General features: G+C 30.3%; 1 protein-coding gene and 1 long non-coding RNA gene across 2 annotated transcripts; one reads left to right on the top strand and one right to left on the bottom strand.

Moving 5' to 3' along the window:
* Positions 1 to 1241: 1241 nt before the first annotated feature.
* On the top strand, positions 1242 to 22986 carry LOC120177490. The gene is made up of 3 exons (XR_005521416.1): positions 1242 to 1270; positions 5101 to 5252; positions 22975 to 22986. It is a non-coding gene; the product is annotated as an uncharacterized LOC120177490 (long non-coding RNA).
* LOC120177489 lies at positions 2538 to 5336 on the bottom strand. The gene is made up of 9 exons (XM_039183619.1): positions 5104 to 5336; positions 4806 to 5008; positions 4433 to 4614; positions 4059 to 4343; positions 3922 to 3980; positions 3802 to 3838; positions 3635 to 3706; positions 3161 to 3485; positions 2538 to 3032 (listed from the first exon to the last, which is right to left on the bottom strand). Exons 1-9 carry the CDS (start codon positions 5219 to 5221, stop codon positions 2664 to 2666), a joined length of 1650 nt encoding a protein of 549 aa, XP_039039550.1. The 5' UTR covers positions 5222 to 5336; the 3' UTR covers positions 2538 to 2663.
* Positions 22987 to 24143: the final 1157 nt, after the last annotated feature.

Here is a 24143-nt window from a genome sequence, read left to right as displayed (position 1 = left end):
AAAGAAATATTACAATTCCATTCTAAAGCTCATTATTGATTCGGATGTTATTTATTTCAAAATCCTATGAAAAATACATACAAAAATCAAATTATAAAGAAAGAGGAATTGAAGAACAAAATGGTAATTGGCAAGGAATAATTAAATTTGTTATGGTTATATATAATCCACGTGGATGGAAAAGAGGAAAGATCAACATTCCAGAGTTCTCTTCTTCTCCTTTCTTCTTTGTGCGTGAAGACCCCAAAACAAAGAGATAGAACGTAATCCCGTTCCGGATCAATCGAAGAATAAGAAACGGTTGAGAGAGAGATAAAGATCTAAAATCGATTCAAGTTAAGCAAGGCCAAGGTGAGTGCATTCTATAGATACAGTTCAATGGAAATAAGACTTGTGATAAGTCTATTAACTATATTTGATGTTATGGTTTCCTTTTCATATACCTGCATATGTATGATTATAATAAGTATTTTCATACCTTTTAAATGCTTTAATATAATATATTATAAATGTATGCCATTACAAGAGAACAAATACATGTATGAGTAATAAGCAAAGTGATTATATGTGTTCATGTGAAGTGAATGGTATGTTATATGAGAAGTGGTACAAGAGATATGAAAAGGGGAAATGTATTCATAATTAAGTCCATGTTATATGATATGAGAGTTGTAGGTATAATTGGCATGCCAAGAGTCGAGGGATTATCAGTGGTCTCTCGGGACATAGTGGTCTCTCGGGACATAATGGTCTTTCAGGACATAGTGGTCCTTCGGGATAAATATTCAGTGCCCCTAGTGGGAATTTATTGAGTTGTGGTGACAGCATTCGTGCACAACCTCAGTGTACTCACGTACCTCCTGTTCTCAATAATGTACATGGGCATCCAAAGATAAATGGAATGAAAACTCTTATAAGAGGTTATAGTTCATTTGTGCATATCATAATTATATATGTCATTTTAGTGGATAAATGTACATTGCAATGTCATGATGGATTGATAGTAATGTATGGTCATGAATTATTGTTATATGTTCAGTTTATGCCTCACTAAGTGTGTGACTTAGCGTGTAAGTGATTTACACGTAGGTACCGAAAAACAAGAAGATCAGAATTAGGAGTGGCAAGGACAACATCACTACTAGAAGATCAGATCAAAAGTAATTGGCAAAGTATGTGTTTTGTTGTATTTAGTGTGTTGGCATGTAACCAATTTGTTAATTACGAATGCTCTGATCGATTTTGTATTGTTCTGATCAAACTTTTGTAAGTTAACAACTTTTATTTTAATGAAAGTTCAAAATTTCCTTGATTTTCTTTAAGAGTCAAAGTTTGAAAAGTCAATGTGACTCCTCGGACTCGTATCCGGGTCGGGTACAGGTTGGGGGTGTTATAGATTGAATCGAGGTAGACTTGTTGCACTACTTCTTCAGGGAAGATCAAATCTGAAAAAAGGGGATCTGCTCCACTGCTTCTTCAGGGTAGATTAGATATGGAAACATTGATTTATTTCACTGTTCTTCAGGGAAGATTGAATTGAGGCAGACTTGTTCCACTACTTCTTCAAGGAAGATCAAATCTGAAAAAAGGGGATTTGTTCCGTTGCTTCTTTAGGGTAGGTCATATCTGGAAAGTTCCAACATATTCATTCCACTATTCTTTTGAAACTCAGTATTTTGTATTATTTTGCGGATGTATTTTGGGAGCTTCCTATTATTTGTAAACCCTATTTATCATTATGTTTTTATATTACATTATGAATGTCTAAATTTCAGAGATTTACAAACAATTTTAAAAGAAAATTTTGGGTCACTATTTCGGTAGTCCCGTGTAACATTGTAATCCATGGATCTTCTCTAACTGGATTTGGGTGTTACAAAAATAAAATCTCCAATCCTCTAATCATTGTCTTTGTTTGTTTTTATACGTGTGATGTCGCTCTGCTGCTAAAAATTGCCTCTCCGTCCGCCTCTACCATTGTCGGGCCATCCGTGTGGCTTGGAAAATGACTCCTACTCAGATGTTGGAAAATCTGCTACTAGTTGAAGGACTCAACAAAGCAACACCCTATAGTCGAAAGATCGTTTGTGTACTTTACCCTTATATTTAATACTTAGGTCAACTACGTCGCATGCATAACAAAGGGCCAATCAAATTTGCATGGTCAGAGATATATAGCATAAAAAATGTATGATTGTTTTTTAAGGAAAAAAAATACAAATCCAAAAGAACCGGTGGCTTAGGTTTAGGTGATATTCACCCCTAGCACGAACTAATTTATCTTAAAAATTAAGAAAATTGTTTTTCATAAAAGTCACATGTTTAAACGTTATCAAATAGTTAAGAATATTTATAACATATAAAACCTTTACAATCACCTTAGTAAAAAACATATATATTCTCCCCTAGGATTATAATGAAAAATATCCAAATATACCCGCTTACTTATAAAATTAGAACGGTAATAGATGAAACAGCCAAGGGCACACCATAAAGTAGAGAGATGTATAATGCTTCGAGAATATGAAGTCATCCCCTTCAAGAACAGGCTTTCAAACCCTAATTAGGCTTCTCCGACAACAAACATAATGTACAAATTTTTGTAATGCATGTTACTCGAAATACACGAGAAAATTAAGACCGTAATCGTTAGGGTCGGAGTCCTATCGACCATTGTATTGGCCTTCGTATCTAGCATCGTACTGTTTGGTGTAAACACGGTGCCTTCTCTCTCTTGCGTAGGTGACCCAGAAGATCAACGACAACATGACGGCGGCCGAGACGATTACTAATCCGATGTAGATCCATTGACTATATCGACGCAGACTGGGACAATGTTCATGACTGATATCCGTGAATGCATCACGCACGAAAGTGCAGTCTTGCAAGTTAACAAGGAATGGACCGTAACGATACAGACCGTAACTGACGTTCACTGCTGCCGACATCTGAGTGTAAAATTGAGGGGTCAATCGCCCGGGTGTAGAACAAATACCAGAGGATGAAACCAGGCATACATAGTTCTTCCAAACCTGTTTAACACGGATACAGTTGAACAAAATAAGAACGGATTCGAAGAAGAGCCACACGATTTACGAGAGAGCAGCACGGTTGACACACTTGATGCGGATTTTACGTATAGAAAAGAAATCGTTATTACCTCTGAAGAATTGTGCAAACTCACTTCACCAACCGCACACTCTCGATTTGTTAGATTAGAATAAAACGGATTGCAGAGAGCCGGCAACAATGGACCAGACTGATTGTAATATAAAGGTGCCATTTGCGGCGGGAAATTTCGGTTGAATACATTGGTGATGACGCCATTCACGACGTTCACAAGTTGATGAGTGACGTTCTTGGTTCGTAACAAGGTCTCTTGGGCTGTTGCATTGTCGACGCATGGCAGAATATCATCCAACGCTGTATGAGCAGTGGGATTCTGGACCCATTGATCCATTGCAACACACGCATCACCGGCAACACTGCATCAGGGAAAACAATTTTTAATTTAGAGCTCATATCATATCGAAGAAAGTAGCACGGAAGCAAGTTCAGCCAAAAATCTTTCAAATGCAAAGAAAAAACTATATGAGTTCGATACAGGAAACAAGGGAAATCGAGCAGAACATACTTGTGGAGGAGGTGAAATACTCCACAAAAAATAAATGTACCGGTAACAAGGATCCACCCGACGATCACTAGCCTGCATTCATTAATTGTAGAAGTGATCGCTAAAGGAAGTTCGAGTTAGTAACATAGGGAAATTGATCTAAAATACATTAATGATACTTCACTTACGTGTAAACCAGGCACTGCAATCCAAGAATGGAAAATACTGCAGCCAGTTATCAAAACAATAGCATTAAGTTTAGATGGTATCGAGATAATCAAATCACTTAGAATCTCAATATGACTTACGGAATCCAAGAAATGCCAAAAAGAGCATCACAGCAGCAAGAACGATAAGAGCCAATCTCCTGCAGTATTTACCATGAGATAAATTCGATGATCAGTTACAAGGTTATTTGAATTTCATCCTAAAATCTTCAACTTACACACTGTCTAAGCCATGCTGGATCTTTTCTTTATTATCGGCTGTTTGACGGGAAAGAGTTGAAGCCGAAGAGTTTATCTTCTTTTCAATGTCATCGATGCTTCTTTGGACATCTGCCGGCAAAATAGTCGCATCCACGCTAATTTTCTTAGCTGCAGAAAGATAATCTGACACATTCCTGAGGTTCTCAGCAGTAAGGTCTGCCTTACTAACAACATAATCCAGTGTATCCGTTGTACTGCCATGGAACTTTCCCTGACCGGTATACAACACAACACACCCGACACTGCAACACGATGTCAAGCATTCAAGTTAGTAATTATACATTCATTTAGAACATACATATCTTCAAACGAGAGAAAGGGATTGAGTTACATTGCAGCAATGGTGAAGAGTATGAGGAAAATAAGGGACAAAGCATACGCCGTCCGAGAGTAGCCATACGAATTCAGTTGACAACAGCAATGACGGATACATATGACGAACAAAATTAATGCGAAAATCACAAACCAGACACCGGCAACGACAAAGAAAGGAGCCGCCGTGAAACCAACAGACTGCATTAACAGAAACAGGAACTGTACTCAAAGTTTGTTCGATTCAAATGACAATTATTTTCAACTGATATCAGATCATCAAAAACAAGAAAACCCCTAACAGGACTAGATTCAAAGCATCAAAAAAAGCAATCAAAACCAAATACAAGACAAGAACATCAGCTAAAATGTTGAGAAGTGAAGAAAATTACAGCCCAATAGTGTTGATTGCTGATGTTCCAACCGCCGGTGTACTTTAGAAAATCATTAAGAGGGTCTCTCCTATAAGTCCTCTTTTGTGCCAAAATCAAAGACGAGTTGTCCTCTGCAAGGTTCCTCCTTTCTAGGCCTATCTTCCTCCATTGAAACACTTCACTGTGCTCTCTCTCCCCAACCACAAAACTTGTATAATATCCTGAAATCCAAGAGAAAATATAAACAGTTAAACCAACAAAATCCCAGAAATAAAAACCAAAACTTTCTATTTAGAAAAGAAAAAAAGATCAGTACCTGGAAGATGCAAAGTCTGGACATTTGAGGCATTAGAAACTGTTTCATGTCCGAAAAGAAACGAAGAGAAGAAGAAAATAAGGAACAATGCATAAGGGTTTGATCTGAAACATAACATGATGTTTATGTCTCTCTTTGTGTTTCTTAATGTCTTTACATAGAGAGAGAGAGAGAGAGAGAGAGAGAGGATGATAAATGAGTGCTAATTGCAATATTAAGAGGTTGATGAAAATCTATTACATGATGCTAACTTTACGGTTAGGCAAAAGTTATATTTTTTCCCCTTCAATTTTGTCTGTATTTTTTGTTTTTTCTTTACCAAAATACCCATCATATATTCTGCTACTGAATGATTTACTCTTTTATTTTCTTAAATTTGATTTAAAAAGTATTGATTGTGAAGCCTGAAGTTGCTATTTTTTTTTCTTTTTTTTATAAGTTAATTAAAGGTGCTCTTTTTTTTCTCTGACGACACGCTTTTCTTTGCTTTTTACTGCAAGCTTGTTGTTTTGTTTTTGGATATTATTTAATTGTTAAATAAGTTATCTAATTTTAGGGTGTTCAAACGAATAATTCAGTTAATCGATCAAATCGAATTACCTAAATTTTATTAATCAAAATTTTTTTATTAACCGTTAACTGAACCAATTTTTTTCTAAAAAAGTTAACAGAACTAAACTAAGTTCGGTTAATTGATCGGTTAACCGAATTAATCAAAATTTATAAATAATATATAAATAATATTTATTATATATTAAATATTTAATAATTTTTTGTTTATTTGGTTAATTTGATCGGTTAATTCGATTAAAACCGAGTTCAAACACTCCTAAAGCTAAATAATATATATAATATATTAAATATTTAATAATTTCAGTTAATTCGGTTAATTAACCGATTTCAAACTAAACTAATCAAAATCGAAATTTGAAAAAAAAAAATCATTAACCGTTAATAGTCTGAACTCAAAATTAACTGACCGAAATTTTGGTTCGGTCAATTAATTTAATTTTAACCGAAGAGTGAATACTCCTATCTACTCCTATTATGGAATTGCGTTGTTGTTTTTTAAAAAAAAATTAAAGTTATTGGTTTATGTTTTTTAATTTTAAAATTAAATTAAATCTTAATTTATTCTAATTTTTAAAATTTAATTAATTTTAAGTTCTTTTAATTTTAAAATTGGATGATTTAGATTTCTTCTCATTTTCTTGGTACAATTGTTTTTTAGATCCTCTAGTTAGGGGTGAGTGTCGAATCGAGTCAAAATATTTTGAGTTATTCAAGTTGATGAACCCTATTTTATAACTCGGATTTGATTTGAAATTTTTTCGAGTCGAGTCAATTTTATAAAATTCGAGTCGAGTCAAATTTTTGAGTTTCTATTTAAATTTAATTATAAATATTTATAATATTATCAAATTATTTAATTTAAATTTAAATGATATTTTATAATCATATACAATATATATACATATATTCATATGTAATTTACATATAACATATAAAGTCAAGGGACTCAACTCAAACTTCGACTTACACTTGAAAATCAATCTACTAATTACTAAACAATTCGAGTTATTCGAATTATTCAAGTTGTATTTTACAACTTGATTTGAATTTGAATTTTTTTTCGAGTCGAGTAGTGTTTATGAAATTACAATTCGAACTCAATTCGAGTCGAGAAAAAAATAATTTTTTAAGTTGAGTCGAGTTTTGTTCACCCCTACTCCTAGGTGTGAAAGTAGGTAAACTAACTCTTAGTCAAGTTTTTTCAGTTAATTTTTTTATAATTAAATAAAATAGATTTTTAATTTTAATTTTAAATTGATAACTTAAAAATTATACTATATTCATCATTTTATTCATATTTACTTCTCTAAATTTTTATTTTGACCTCACTCAAAAATTAATATGATTTTTCAATAATATATTGTTAAACTTATATTTGGGATTATTCTCTAAATATTTGGGATTTTCAAAAATTGAATGCATTAACTGGTATAAGTGATAAAAGAGAATATAGTTATTCATAAAGATTTTGAGTTCGAATAACTACGTATACAGGGTGTGTATATTGTCAATAAATTAATAATAAAATAAACATTTACTACCTTATAGTCATCTCAGATTATTTTAAAAATGAATAAAAACTCAAAAATGTTAATAATAAGTAGACTAATGATAGTATACATATATACACATGACGGTCAATAAAATTGGATTCAAGGGTTAAGGCGATCATCGCAGTCCAATTTGTTCCATTTACATTGTTATGATTGGAATCTCTCAATTTAATTAAAAAAATTAAGTGTATCATCTTACTAAATGTATTTATTGATATTTTATATAATTATTAGTTATAATTACTCTATCCGATATGGGTTTTCCCTACTTTTTTTTATTTTTTATTAATGATACTCAATTTTAAGGTAAATGATATATACCATCAATAAAGAATTATGTTTGTTGTTTGGTTTAGTGATTAAGCATTTAAGTTTAAATGTTTCAAATTCGTGCTTAAGTCCCCTAATGTCATATTCCACATTTTTAATTTTAAACTAATTAGATAATGCCATATGTATTAGTTTGATTATTTGAAATTAATTTAACCAAATTAACCATATATATGATAAAAAAATGTTGACATAGTATTTTATCATATCATCACTTCGTCACATATAAACATGTGACATTAATTTTTATCATATCATCATTTTATCACGCATAAACATGCTATATTAATTTTTTATCATATCATCATTTTGTCACATATAAACATGTCAAATAAACGTTAATTAGAAGATAATATTAAAACTAACATTGGAAGAAGAAGAAAATTGTACTACAAGAGTAAATAAAAAAAATACCTACTGATTTTATTAGAAAAAATAAAAATTTAATAAACAAAATAACATAAAAACTTAAATATGCAAAATAAAAAAGAATTAAAGGAGTTAAAGAAGACAAAAAGAAAAAAAAATATCACAATAAAAAGACATAAATAAGCAAAGTGAAAAAAAGGACATGGTTAATCCCTATTTAAAACATTCTACAATCTTAATCATATGCTCATTAATTCTGTTAAAGCTTAAATTAAGCTAGAACATGTGTACCTCGATATACATTTTAAGCTTAAGAAAGTGCACTTCACGCTTCAAAGCAAACGCTTATATATAATTATACCAATTAATTTAGGACGACAGTTAGTGCTATATGTTTTAAAGACTTAAAACTAAAATGTAAAATTAATGATGATTTAAAATAAATAGTTGGGGTGATCGAAATAGAATTAAAACGATAATTGTGTGATTAAATATGTAATTTCATAAACTTGATTTTGACTCGAAAAAATTTCAAGTTTAAGTCGAGTTATAGAATACAACTCGAGTAACTCGAATAACTCAAAACTTTTAGTAATTAGTAGATTGATTTTCAAGTTTGAGTCGAGTCGCTCGACTCTGTATGATATATGTATATTGTATATGAAAAATATAAAGAAATATATATGGCATGATTATAAAAAATCATATAAATCGGAATCAAATAATATCATAATATTATAAATAATTATAATTAAATTTAAACAGAAACTTGAAAACTCGACTCGAATTTTATAAACTTGATTCAACTAAAACAATTCAAATCAAATTTAAGTTATAAAATAAGACTCGTCATTGAATAACTTGAATTTTTTTTAACTTGTCATGATCGAATACTCACCCAGCATACCAAATATAATTGTGTTTATTATAAATTTTTAGATATTAAATAAACGTAGCTTGTAAGCATATGGCGTTTGCAGAACGCATTTGTGGGACTTTTAAGCTAGCCAAGTTGCCACTTTCCTTTTCACTTACTACTATGGCTTTTTGCAGGTGCAAAATGGAGTGATTTCATAATGTACATGAATAGAGGTTTGTTGTGATTTGGAAAACAATAGTGATAGAATCTATTGAATGATTAGGGTAATTTATTCTATAAAATAACTTGGGTACAAATAGTAGTTTATGAATAGAGGTTTGTTGTGATTTGGAAAACAATAGTGATAGAATCTACTGAATGATTAGGGTAATTTATTCTATAAAATAACTTGGGTACAAATAGTAGTTTATGTAAGGAATAGGGATCCGTATGGGTGGATTTGGGTTGGGTTTCGGGTGAATGAACCCTAATTTAATAAGTAATTTTCACATGAAATTCGACTCGACTTGAAACTTAATTTATTTTTTGAGACAAAATTCATATATGATTCAATACATATTTGTATATAATTCTTAATTTTATTCGATAAAATAAAGATTTAATTGAAAAAATAATATAAATATTTATATTATTGTAATTATCTTTAAATATATAATGTATAATAACATTTTTAGGTCGAATCGAATATTTTTCACCATGAACCCAAACATTACCCAATCTAAACTTATCCTCTAAAATGATTAGCCCAATCTGTCCCAAATCCTATTTTATGGGGGAAAACATGACCCGTTAGAGTTAGATTCTGATCGAAAATTTTAAATTCGAGTCTTCACCTTCCTAATAAGGATTAGTCGAAATTTGAACAACTTAGGATACTAAAAAATCAACAAGGATATTTGTTGTCGGTTATCCGTAAATTATACTTCTGTTATTCTCTTCACTTGGTTGCAATTTTTTTATATGATTCTTGTAGATTATATTATCAGTTAAATTTATTATTTGACAATCACATTTGCACATATGTCGATCCATCAGTAGCTATCAATTGTAGGACCAGTGACGATCAATAAATATATTTTAGGGTGTATACATATATGTTAATAATATAAATATTTTGAATGAGGTATATATAAATAAAATTTTAGGTGGACACAATCAATAAAATAGGTGATTAATCGAAGAAAATTTAAAATTTTAGATAGACACATAAAATTTTACGATGAAACCATTAATAAAATAAAGAATTAATAGAATAAAATTCAAATTTTAAGATAGACACTTTACTCCTGAATGAATTCGCTACTTTGTATGATTGACGCCAATCTCGCTATTTCCTGATTTTAAAGATATATATACACATTTTCAATATATATATATATATATCCGCATAAGTAAAATTAAAAAAAAAATTAACACTCTACGTTTTGTTTATAATTTTTTTTTACTTTTCTTTCTTTCTCCAGATTATCATCAATTATAATATTTTATTTAATCTTAAAAATGTGAACCATTTAAATTCATGTTGATTATCATTTTTTTTACTTTTCTTTCTGACCATCAATAATATCATAGGATCTATTCATTCATACATAGGGATGGAATGAGAGATAGATGAGACAGTCTCCCTTTCTCAAAATTTAAAATTATAATATATTTTAGAATTATTTTATGTATTTTTTTATTAAAATTTTATTTTCACTATTGAATTTTATGTTCGTCCTCCTAAAATTTAAAAAAATTTAAATTCACCTTTCTTAACGTAAAATCATATGTCTGTCTCTACTTATGTAATGAAAACATATGCATCAACTCTGTAAAGTTTGAAGGACATTTTTTTTAAATGTTGTTTCTATTTAATTGTAGTAATTTATTCTGAACTTGGTTTTTTAGTAATTACAAGAATCTGTAGGGCGTAGCACACAATAATGGACCAGAGTGAGGCAAACTCAGAACTTGCTGCACTTTAAGGGAGGTTCTGTTGTGAGGCAGACTAATACATGGTTAATATACGGTGTGATTAATTAAATATGTGATCGGTTAAAAGCGTTACAAGAAATGTTATATGTTTTCACCGAAAATGTTATTTGTGTTGATAATAATAATGGTAATAACCGGGAATATTATCTTCGTATGTAAAATGCACCAAAAAACATTGACTTTAACATAACCAGTTGACACCTGTTTTTTACCAGACTTAAAAAAGGATTATTATTATATTTATTATTATTATTATTATATCATTTTATTTACATATTTGGCAGGCTTAATGTGCAGCCCAAATTACAAATCAAAAGCCAACAGTCCATTACAAGTCCAACACTAAGATGCTGACCCAAACCCAGTTCTAGACCCGTTCAAGTAACCCAGATGCAGATTAGGGTTTACCCTAATTATCTTCAGCCGCCTCCAACAGTGACCAGTTCACTGCCCACGCCGTCGCATGCTCCAGCCGGACGCCACGATGACCAAACCACTACTGAGTCATCACCGAGTCACCAATCACCAATGGTCATGTTCGTCATCGCCTACATCAGCAACCACAAAACCATGTCAGCTGAATCAACCATCCATCAAAAACATCCACTAAAAATTTTTTAAACCAAATTAAATCCCGAAATTTAGGTATTATCACCTAATATACCCTACCACTATTTCGTATATCAGTGCAACATCCATTAAGCAACAACAAAATTTCAGTATAAAAGGAGGTAACCATTCGAAGGAGGGGAAAAAACTGTGAGGCCATATTCGAACAGGGGGCTTTCAAACAGAAAAAAGAAAAAAAACAAAGAGAGAGGGATAGAACTCTTACCTTGATCGAAGAAGTATCAAAAAGTCATCGGAGTGATGTTTTTCGAAAGGTATTATTCTAGATCTAGACTTGTAGGGTTGTTTATAGGCCGAATTAAGGGGATAATCGGGAAGTAGGGAGCGAGAGGAATCTTTTGGAACCATTTGGTCCCTAAGACCACCGTAAGTCCGCCGTACGCCGCCGTCGGCGGCGGGTGTTCCTCTCCTCTCCGACGAATAAGTGGAGAGAATTTCCTTTCTCAGTTTTGAAAGTGAGTAAAATGAAGTGTTTAACCAATTTTTGGCTTTGTTTTAGAGTTATATACAATTGTTAAAACGACGTAGTTTAACAAGGGACTTGTTTGTAATTTTATTGTGGGTTAATTATACTTAAACGACTTCCTTGTTTTGTATATTCATGATATGGTTACCTATTATATTTTATTTATATTATATTCCATGTGTCACATTTGTAAATATTATATTTTGATCACTTGAATATTACTACATGAATTTCGTATATATTATAAATTATTCTCTTGGTTTATGAAACTTGTATTTTAGTCATTATTTTGTATTTTAGGATAAATCTTAAATTAAGCTATATGTTTTAATTTCATCATTTTAGTCCCTAATTAATAGTTTGTGAGTTTACAATTTTGTCTTTTTATTTTATGTTCATTTAATTTTAGTCTAAATGTTAATTTATTTAATTTTTGTTGTTTAGACATTAGGATTCTATATTTCTGCATGTTTCTTTTTAGTCCTAATTTATTTATTTTATAATTTTTATTAATATTCGAATTTAGATACTATATTAGTAAATAATTCATTTTAGTCAATATCTAGCATTAGGTTTAATTATTATTTAATCCTTGTAATTTTTTTGTTTATTTTATTCTAAGGATTTTTATTCTTGGATTATTTTTACTTTTAGTATAGGTATTATTTAATATTTTGATTTAAGAAATTTGCAATAGATTAATTGATTTCAATTTCAAAAGAAAATTATAAACGAAGTATATAGTTTATGCGGTCCATAAGCTTTAATAATTATTTTATTAGTTTATAATATTAGAATATTATAAAAGTAAGAGAAAAAAAGTATGAATAAAAAAAAGTATGAATAAAATAAGCTTTAATGCCATATAATATAAATAATTAATTAATTAAACATTATTTAATAATAGCATATAAGTTAGACCCCATAAATTAATGTTTGTTACAAGGTTTTGTATTCATATTGGATGTGTTTTCCTTATAAAGAAGAACGGATGCAATTATTGAAAATAAGTGGGGGGCTTGTTTGATATATTAGATTACATGATAGAAACTCTTTTATTTATATTTGTGGTTCTATTCTACGAATTTTTATTTTTTTCTATTTTTGTCATTTAAATGTATGTTTTTGCTATTTAATCCCTTAAATTTTCGTTTATGTTTTTAATCCTTTAAGTTCATGTTTTTAAGATTTCTTATTCGAGTAAAATGATTTTTTTAAATTAATTAATTTGAAGCAAGTTAATCTTGATATTGATTAAATTTCCACTATTTACGACAACGTGTAAGAGAAACAGTACCATTTTGGTTTATGTTTAAACGTGTAACCGACTATTAATGAATTTTTGGTAAACACATACCAGTTTTTGTCTTAAAATGATTTTTCTTAAAATTATTTTTAAAAGACATTTTTAGGTGTTCGACCTACGTAACCCAAAGGTCGATGGCGACTCTTTTCAATTCTATCCAAATTAATTCAAAACTACCATATTTTTCCAAAATTAAAGTCGAAACTATTTTTTAAACATTAAACGATTGTTCCGCCGAAAAAACGGTTACGACAGCTTGACGACTCTGTTGGGGACTTTTTAGAGAGTCAGTCTGTAAGTCGCTTACTCATTGTTGTTGTGGTGAAAATTATGAGTTCAAGTCTTTAGTTAACTTATGATTCATTTATTGAAGTTTTTTAATTTCTTCATTTTTTATTGTCATACTAACATTTGATTTTTTTCTTTCATATTTGTCCAAATTTTTATCGAGTGGTGTCGTTTTTCTTTTGAGTCAAAGGATTGAATGTTCCTTCTCACACACGTCACGAGCATTTGCATAACATAAGCTCTATACCCGAGCTCCGAACCTTTCTAAGTGGGGGCGAAAGCGACGCCTTCGTGAGAATTTATTCTCCGTGCAGGCCTAGCAAGTAACCTTTGTGATTCATATACCTTATGTTTTCGTGTGAATTTATTCTCTGCATAGACATAAGGGAATGTATCGTCTTGAATTGAACTCGATCCGTTTAAGCCTATAATGGGTGAGGATTGAGAGTTTGGTAGCTCAAGGGGGCACTAACATCAAGGACAATTAGAGTACCTTTTCCCTTATAGAGCTGAAACCATGCATTTAATGAACCGTAGAACGGTCACCCTAGATATAACTATACTGAACCTCTGTCTGTTAGTAGGTACTCAAAATTAAGTGTACATATAGGAGGAGTGTTTCTAAACCTTTTTTCTTTAAATTCGTAGAATATATTTTTCCTTTCGAATAAATGCATGCGAATTAAATATCATGCGGTTAGGTTTTTTGTAAATGACAAAACATGGGGGTAGATATCATGTTGGGTAGGATCTATTAAAGCATGATTGGGTAGTCAGCATGTGAGAGTAGGTTTTATTATTTTGTTTATATTATGTGTACTAACCTATTTTGGTTTTATGGATTCATTGCATTTGCATCTTCATGTCATCCAAAGGTGTTAATTCGCAAGTGATTGACTAATAAGAAGGTTGGTCATAATGAGACAAGAAATTCTTAACCATGTAGTCAAAATCGGGAGATCTAAAATTGTTCAAATGATCCATGAAGAAGGTCATCCGATGAATGAATAAATCTAAAGCTGATTGAAGACTTCCTTTAAAGGTGCAAAGGTTGAGATGCTCCCTCAAGAGACAGATACAGTCATACCAAGGACGAGAAGACCTTTCACAAAGACATGAAGACTACTTCGCATTGGAAGTAAAAATGGAGATTTCAAGATTCAATTTAAGGACATCAGACTTCGTCAAATATGATAAAGTACACCGAAAACTTTGGATGCAATGTTAGATTCCATGAAGAGTACGACTCAAGGAAATGAAAAGTTGCGATTGTATTTTGACTTTATGGTGTAATAAAATCTTGTTGTCTAAATGAAGGTTGTTCTATGGTGGTCACTTTTGGGATTAACACCTTGTGCATTTGCATTAGCATTTGCATTCTCGTTTTGCATTAGCTTAATAATTTATTTTTTTTTGTTATTTGCTCCTATAATAATTCTTGTCATCTTATTCTCATTTTTTGTACTAACTAATTTATATGTTGTTTTTTCTTTTTTTTTTTTGCTTGCATCATATGTTCATGACATAAAAGGTGTCAATTCTGAGTAGTCACCAATTAAAATGTTTTCACAATGTACAAGGGGTTTCATAATCAGGTAAACCGTGATATAACCAAGAAATGGCATTCGAAAGAAGTTCCAATAAAAGCAGGGAATTGTACATCCGAGGATCACATGTCTGAAGAAGAACAAAGAGAACTGCAACAAATGAGGGAAAAAATGTCCAAGATGATGGATAGAATAAATATGATGGCCAAAGGAAAAGAGGTTGATGTGCAATTAGAGAAGAACTCGACAAAAATGAAACTGTAACACAAGAGGCTACTTATGAACAAAGTGACCCAAGTAAACTTAAGGAGCCTCGTGCAATCATTGCCCGCATCAACAAGTTATCAGGAGGTACAAAAGAAACAGTGACAACTATAAAATTTCAAGGAAATATAGAGGAAGAAAAAACATATAATCACTTCAAACGAGAGACGCACCTCATGAATGACCGAGATGTAGGAGGGAGTGAACCTGACTTTGATCTTATTCCTATCGCATATGGAGATTTGTATATTAAGTTGCTAGAAGCACGAGAAGTATTTGTTTATTAATTATGTTGACTAACCTATTTGGCATATTTGTTCTTCATGGCTATATTCTATATCTTGTTTATTCTTCATTGAATCTTTTTGATTTAACAAAAATGGGGATAAATGTTAAAGTAAGGGGGAGTATTTGTTTAAGAAAATCTTAAAATTTTTAAAATGTTTTGTTATATCAAAAAGGGAGAGATTGTTGAAAACACTTTGATATTTTGATATACCAAACAAATTGTTAATTAGTTTTTACGAATTTAAAGATTATATTCGATTTAGTCATTCGAATATATAAAATTATTCTTTAAAGTTAAAATGTCAATTTTACTCCTCAATGTACTGAAAATTGTTTAAAATGATTTTTAAGCATAGTAATACCGATACTACTAGAACATACCGATACCATTCAAGAAATATCGATGCAGATATCGATGTTGAAGCCCAAAACAATGAAGTAGTATCGATACTGCTAAGATAGTACCGATGCTGTCAAAACAGAATGCTAAAATGGTACCGATACTATATATAGTATCGATACTACTTAGTGTAGTAGTACCGATACTCTTAGTGGTGGTACCGATACTATTTTTTTGTTTTGAGTCCGTCAAATTCCAGTATACTAAAATAGTACAGATACTATGTACAATATCGATATTACTGAATATAGTAGTACTAATACTCTTGTGATAGTATCGAAATCGAGTTTTCCAACGGTCAAATTTTTGTATTTAATGTAGTGAGTATTGATACTAATATACGGAGTACCGATATTACAAGCTTCTGAGCAACATTTAATGCGGGAAACTGCCCCCCAACGGCTCTAATCACTTTCACAACAACTCAAACGGTTGGAATTGATTGAGGAAGTATATAAACAAGATCCCAAGTCATTTGTGAAGAACAAACAAAAGAGAAAACCATAAACAACAAATTTGAGCCAAATCAAATCATCATTCTTCAATATTATTTTTGTTTTCAAAGAACACTTCTTGTACTCATTTGTATTCATTTCTCAAGTGTTCTTATTTGTCCTTGAATTGTGCAAACACATTCCTAGTGAAGATTTTATAAGTTTGCAATTTGTAATTTTCTCTTTGAGTGAGTGTCTCAAGAATTTGGGGTATAATTCTTGAGGGAGTTGTAATGTTACACCTTATCCTCAAATGTAGATACAAATTAGTGAATTTATGGAAATCCTTAGTGTGGATAGCTAAGGTAGTGGATGTAGACTTTGGTTGATAAAGTCGAACCACTCTAAATTCTTGTGTTCATTTGTTTATTTTTTTTCTCTTAAGCTTCTACCAAATTTTTAATTGCCAATTCACCCCCTTTCGGCTATTTCATCCTTTCGATTGACTCAACAGTAATCAAATTTCAAGTTCTTAAATACTTTAATCCAATTACCATTAATTACACATATACATTGATACTTACTAGAAGTATATGTATCCACCCAGTGGTTGATTTCGATTTTCTTCATTGTTGATACTCTCAGGCTCCATTTCAATGTCATCTTCGCGTACAACAATTGCAAGATGCGTTGACTTTATTTTCCCTTCATATAACAGTTTATGAACATTCAAGCATTAAATTAAATTAAAAAATTAAATTAATTCAAATACAAGTTACATATAATTTATTTAATATACAAGTTACTTGTAGTCTCTACTACAAGTATCGATACCTTTATACAACCTACAATAACAATTTCTACCTATAACATTATATAAAAGTATCACTATTTATTTTCTACCTAGAATATCACTTTCTACCTATAATCGGTCTCAAATCTTTCTTTACTTTGAAAACCCCAAACCTAACCCCAAATTATCGAATACTACAATACTAAAAAACTAGGGTTTCGACAACATACCTTTCGATTTGATTGCAGCAACAAACAAAAAACTACGCTTTCAAAAACACATTGCTTCTATTTCGCGGTTCCCCTTCAAATTCTCTGTCAGCAATGCCTTTGATATTTTAACCGATTATGTTATTTATATTTAATCGATACCATTCTCAAGTGTCAATACTTTTGTGAAAGGTATCGATACTTTCGAGAAGTTTTCCTTTTTTCATTTATTTTCAATTCCTAAAGTACCGATACTATGGTACATATACTTATAAAAGTATCGATACTTTCAATAATTACGGTAACGCTTTACTGGTTTTGTCAAATTGAAATCGATTTTGTCAAATTTCAACATGTTATATTGTCATGTATCGATACCAGTGTCTAAGGTATCAATACTTTATAGGTGCTATTATTCTTTCAATTCCTACAGGACTGATACTTTGGTACATATACTTATAAAAGTATCGATATTGTCAACAATTCCGGTACCTCTTTATCGATTTTGTCAAATTGAAACTGGTTTTATCAAATTTCAACCTGTTATATTGTCATGTGTCGATACATGTGCGTAAGGTATCGATACTATTTAGCAGCTATTATTGTAATTCTTTTAAATTCCTACAGTATCGATACTTTGGTACACATACTTATAAAAGTATCGATTATGTCAACAATTCCGGTAGCTCTTTACCGATTTTGTCAAATTAAAACCGATTTTGTCAACATACCAACCAATTTTGTCAAATTTGTTACCTCCTTTGTCAATTTGAAACCAGATTTGTCAAATTTCAACCTGTTATATTGTCGTGCATCGATACATGTGTAAGGTATCGATATTTTATAGGCGCTTTTGTTGCAATTCTTTTAAATTAGTAAAGTACCGATACTTTTATACATATATTTATAAATGTATCGATACATGTCTACTTTTAACCAGTTTTCTTCACTTTCGTATATGTTACTATATATATCAATACTTCTGTGCAAGATATCGATACCTACCGATAAGCAAAGTTTCTCGATTGCCAAATTTTTTAATATTTTTTCATGTTTTTCACCTACGACATTATTATTAATCAATATTTCTGGTAGTGCTTAACCGACTTTATCAAATATATTCTGAAATTTTAGGTCACGCCGTGTGTAGAATTTTCTTTTTGTCGCTGGCTTTTTCTTTATTAATTTTCTACATTTAAAAAAAATTGGAGATTGGGCCTTTAGACATTCTTTGGATTAATATATTCTATTTCAATGTTCACAATATTCCAATAACACTTGCGATATTTTATATGCGATTCTTTCTTTAAAGAAGTTACCTGTTTAATTTCAATGAAGTTTTTAGCTATACGGAATCGAATATCATTGTCAAATTGTACATTGCTTAAACAATTTTTTTGGGTTAAAAATTTGAAGGTAAAGTACATAAATGATCCTGACTGTGGAAATTTGTTTGTTAAGTTCTCTAACTATTAAAAATTATGAAATAGTTCATTGACTATAAGATATTATTTTGTTGAATTCCTCGACTATCAAAAGTTATAAAATGATCACTCAACTATTCATATATTCCAAACTCATTTTTTCTATTAAAAAATTGACGAACTTTTGAGTTGAATGTGAACTTGATGACCAAAGATATGATAAAATATAATCTCAAAATTTCAAATGACTATCAAAATTGTACTAAACATGTAATTTATCCTATTTTTAAAGTAATATGGTATATAGTTTATGTACTAAACATATAATTTATCCTATTTTTAAAGTAATATGGTATATAGTTTTTTATAATATAAGATAAATATAAATTAGTATCTATTAAAAATAATTCTAAATCTTTTGACAATAAATGCTCATATCTCTTGTATCTATGGTATTAAGAGAATTGTCAAAATTTGAACAAACGCATATAACATAAACGCGGTACTCTTTATTTAAAAATATTAGTGTGTGGGTACAATAAAATAATTTTAAGAAAGTAAAATTATTAGGATAATAATTAAATTATGTTAAAACTATAAGGGATTTCAGTTTTTTCTTAAATAAGTTTAATCGGTAAATTAGGTTGGAAATGATATTTTGAGATATTTTCAATGGGTAAAGATAAGATTTGAATCATAAAATTATGGTTTTATATTTTATTTTATAAGACCTTTACAATAATATATCATATGCTCAAAATAATTGAGTAATAAATAAAATATTCATGTTCAAAGTAAACTACTTGTGAATTGGATTGAGAATACCAAGTGTTTATATATATATATATATATAATTCTCATTCTTATTTGGTAAAATAAGGACCTCATTAGAAATATATAAAAATAAATGTCATTGCACTTGTCTCTAAATATATAAGAGAATTATAATATTATCTCAGATCGGATAAGAGATTTTTACAATAAACCCGAAGTCAACCTAATTCAAATTTATCTTTTAATAAAATTGACTTGATTTTAATCTGATATTAAAAAACAATTTTATAAAATGAAATCGATATTTATCGAAATCGGATCTTATCCCTAAGCCTATATGAGAAGATAAAAGAACAACACAAATTATCTAGTAAAATCAATCGAATAGGGTGTTGGAAAAAATTGACTCGTATAGAATGGTGGGAGAACTATTTTCTGAGATGGGTGATTATTACAATGTCCAGAGGAAGAAGTCCAACCACATTCTAGGGACTATTTTTTTCCAACACCCCATTTGATGGATTTAGTCAAGTTATCTGCACTCTGAAAATACATACCAATGAAGATCTCAAAGTACATGGTGCCCATGAGATAAAACTACAATTGTATTTCTTCTTGGAGTCTCACAAGGAACAAACTCAGAGCAAAGAAAAAGTTGACATTTTAGATCAATCAAGGAGTCCCAACTGCCACTATTCTGTAAGGCCACAATTTTACCTAAAAATTACCATAACAGTTAAATATTATATGTCAGACACCATTTCTCCAAATATTACCAATCTATTACCCTTTCTGACATAGCGCATATCATAAGACGTGCCTTCTCATGGTTTTTTCCGAGCTACCACCACAGTGGAAAAGCGCATATCATAATTCGCGTCTTCGAGGGGTTCTATCCGAGCTGACATCATGGTGGTAAAGCGCGGATCATGAAACTCGTATTTGCTTTAAATCCCAACCGCCCCGCCTTAAATACCGATGAATCCCCTGTCCCCTCCCCTATAAATACCCCCTCATCCAACACTCATACCACACAAAAAAAACTCTATTTCTTTTTTCTATATATCGTTCTATCAAGTTTTAAGTAAGTATAGTTATCGTTTTTAGAAGATAACTTTTTATTATATTATAATCATTTAATATTTTATTATTTTATTATATTTTATTGTACTAATTTTTATTACTTTTTGCAATTACAAAATAGCAGGCGGGTTGCTACGTTTAGATGAGATCATATATCGAGTCATTTTGTCGATACGGTAATAATTATAAATTATGTTATTTTATTTATTGGGAATGTTTTATTCATTTATTTTTTAGTATTAATTTATATTTTAATTTGTATACTATTTATTTAATTAGGTGAATGATTGTATATTAGATCCATTTATTCGTAACACTAAATTAGAGATATCGAGTCGTGTCTGGTCGTATTTAGCTGATGTTGGATTCGGTTACATAGCGAAATATTAAGGGCACTGTAACCTTGAATCCAACCTTATTTCTGCATTGATTAATAGGTGGAGACTAGAGACACACACATTCCATCTTTCGTATAGGGAGTGCACTATTACGCTGGAGGATGTTTCCTTACATTTGAGGCTTCTAGTAAATGGGGATGTTATTTTTGGTGTGGCGGATGATCATTGGCATTCCTTGTGCGAGCAGTATCTTGGAGGTATCTCGCCTAATTTCAACGGTGGTCGAATATTGTTATCATAGGTGGATAAAAAAATTTGACGGTTGAGCTACGACTGTTCCGAGGAACAGGTTCAAATATTTGACTGGGCTTGCATATTGCAACTCATAGGAGGGATCTTGATGTCCAATAAATCTCGCAACCAAGTTCATTGTATGTGGCTGAGTCATCTTGCATATTTTCGAGTTGTCGGATCATTCAGTTGGGGCTCTGCGTGTAATACCCAAATTTTGTCTAGTGACCAAAATGTAAATTTTGAAAGTTAATGACCAAAGTATAAACTTTGGAAAAGTTTAGGGACCAAAGTATAGTTTTAAAAAGTTATGCAATCCGATCCCGTAAATGAATAGTTCACCCCCCAAGAATGACGTTTCCTTAGGATTCATATTTTTTGTACGGATTTTGTATTAAAAGCTATAAAGCGATAAAATTATGGAAAATTTTGGGTAATTGGATCAAATCGAATTTTTAGGAAATTTTGAAGGATGATAAATTAATCTTAGAAATATTATTTCCATATTTTAAAATGGTGGAAAATAATATGGAGCATTGAATTTGAGAATTTATTTTATGTTCAATTTGAATCGTTGGATGAAAAATGGCGAGATTGAAATTTTTGGAAAATAGCAAGGGCAAAGTTATAAAGGGCAAAATATTTTGTCCATCTTTGACTTTGGAATATGATAAGGTTTATGTGGCTTGGTATTAAGGTAAATATCATGTTTAATTAAGGGTAAATTAGTAAAGATATTTCAATTTTAAAAGTAAATTGGTAATTTAGCATTTAATGAATTTTTAAATCATTATTTAATAAAGAAAGATGAAGAATTTTCAAGAGAAATGGTTCATCTTTCTCAAGTTGGTTGTGAACCCCATGAAAAGGTTAGAAAGAATTTTATTTTTCTTTTTTAGCAAATTCCTTAGGTTTTTGGATTGAAGTGTGAAATAGAGAATTAATCTACATGAAATTCTTTATCATTTGGTACCATGTGTTCATGTTTTCCATGCTTGAAAACCTAAGTTCATGAAGTAGATGGATGAAGGGGATGTTGGATCTTAATGAATTAAAGCTTGATTATGATGTTGTGGATGATGTAGAATCATTGGGGATGTTGGATCTTAATGAATTAAAGCTTGATTATGATGTTGTGGATGATGTAGAATCATTTTCCAAGCATGAAAGTTGATTGAAAACTATTAGAAATGGTATATGTGTGATTCGGTCAAACTAAGGTTTTGGGAGAATTGTTTGTTTGATTTGTTTTTTGTATGGAATTGATAGTAGATGATTATAAATAATGTTTGAAGGTTGAATCCATGTTTGAATCAAGTTGGAAAACAAGCCTAGAGTGTGATGGTTGAATTTGAATGGATTAGGAAATAAGGGAATAAATTTGTAATTATACAAATGTGAAGGTATTGAATTGAATATATATATATACAATGATGGAATGTTTGATATTGATTTGAATAAATTAAAAATGATTAAGGATTAAGATGCAAGTTGTAAGAATCGATGAAGAAACTAAGGATGCAAAATAATGAAAACAATTTAGATTTTTGAATTTGGCAGTGAGTTTGAAAAATCACAATAAATTATATAAAAATTATTCGGAGTATATTTTTTTGTTTTTATATCAATATAGTTTTGTTTAAAACAAACCGAGATTGATTTTGAATTGTATAATGAAAGATATGAATTTTTTATTGATGATGGGTTAGAAAACAGGGCTACAAATTCTGCTCAAAACATATTGTGGAAATTGGATTAGAAAATTCACTATAAATTGTACAAGTTGAATTAGAATGAGTAATTTATATGGTTAAATTCATATTCGAGTCTAGTTTTCAATGTAAGAAATGGAATTAAATTAAAGTGTGTATATCAATACAAAATAATGATTCTTTAAAGGTATTGTGAGTTGTCTGAATATGGAAATTTTAGAATTGAAGTGGAAATGGATTAGAAGATGAACAATAATGTTTAAATATTTGATTAGAATGTTTGAGTATATTTTTGGATGCTTGGAATTGAAGTTAAATGGAAAGATACCATTTTGAATAAATTGGAAATTTTAAGAAGAATTCTAAAAGAATTCATTTTAATGGTTAGATGGTGGAATTTGAAAGACTAAATTGAGTTATGAGTTGACATGAATGTTAAGAGGATTGAAGTTATATTTTAAGTATTATGGTTAGAATAGACGTGTTGAAATGGGTTTAATATCAAATAAGTATCGATAGAATTTTTTTGAATTACTAGATTGTGCTCATGTTAGTAAAATACTAATATATGCTATGGAATGTATGTGATGTATAAATGACAACGTGAAGATCGAGATCAAAGAAAGCTTAAAGGTAAAGAAAAAGTTCAAGAGTAAAGCTAGGAACGCTAAGTAAGATTACTAGTGAGGCAATACCAGGTGAGTACAGTTTATTTATTTATTTAATTATTTTGATCGATGACGAGTAGAGGATAAGTCAACCTCACCTTGTTTATTTTAAAGATATGAATTATGTTTTGATTACTGAATTATATCTGTAATATTTTAATAAGTTTAATAAATGATTTTGGGTATGAACTACCCATGTCATGTTTTACGAATGTGAATTAAATATATTTCTGATTCTAATATGATTTTTTTAAATGATTACGAAATGAACTGAAAGCCCACTGTATGTTATATTGAGAGTCAAATATACAATTGGCATGCCATGAGGTGGAGTGATTATCTGTTCCAATTCTGATATATTGTGGTGTATCAGAGTGTACACTAGTATGTATATTCTGATATGAATACACTTTGTGTGCATATTATTATTTCCGATGTGATAG

This window comes from Hibiscus syriacus, unplaced genomic scaffold (assembly GCF_006381635.1).
Source record: "Hibiscus syriacus cultivar Baekdansim isolate YM2019G1 unplaced genomic scaffold, ASM638163v2 tig00112289_pilon, whole genome shotgun sequence".
In the NCBI taxonomy this organism is placed as follows: Eukaryota; Viridiplantae; Streptophyta; class Magnoliopsida; order Malvales; family Malvaceae; genus Hibiscus; species Hibiscus syriacus.
Note: the sequence above shows the minus strand (reverse complement) of the source record. Positions and strands in the feature narration are given on the sequence as shown.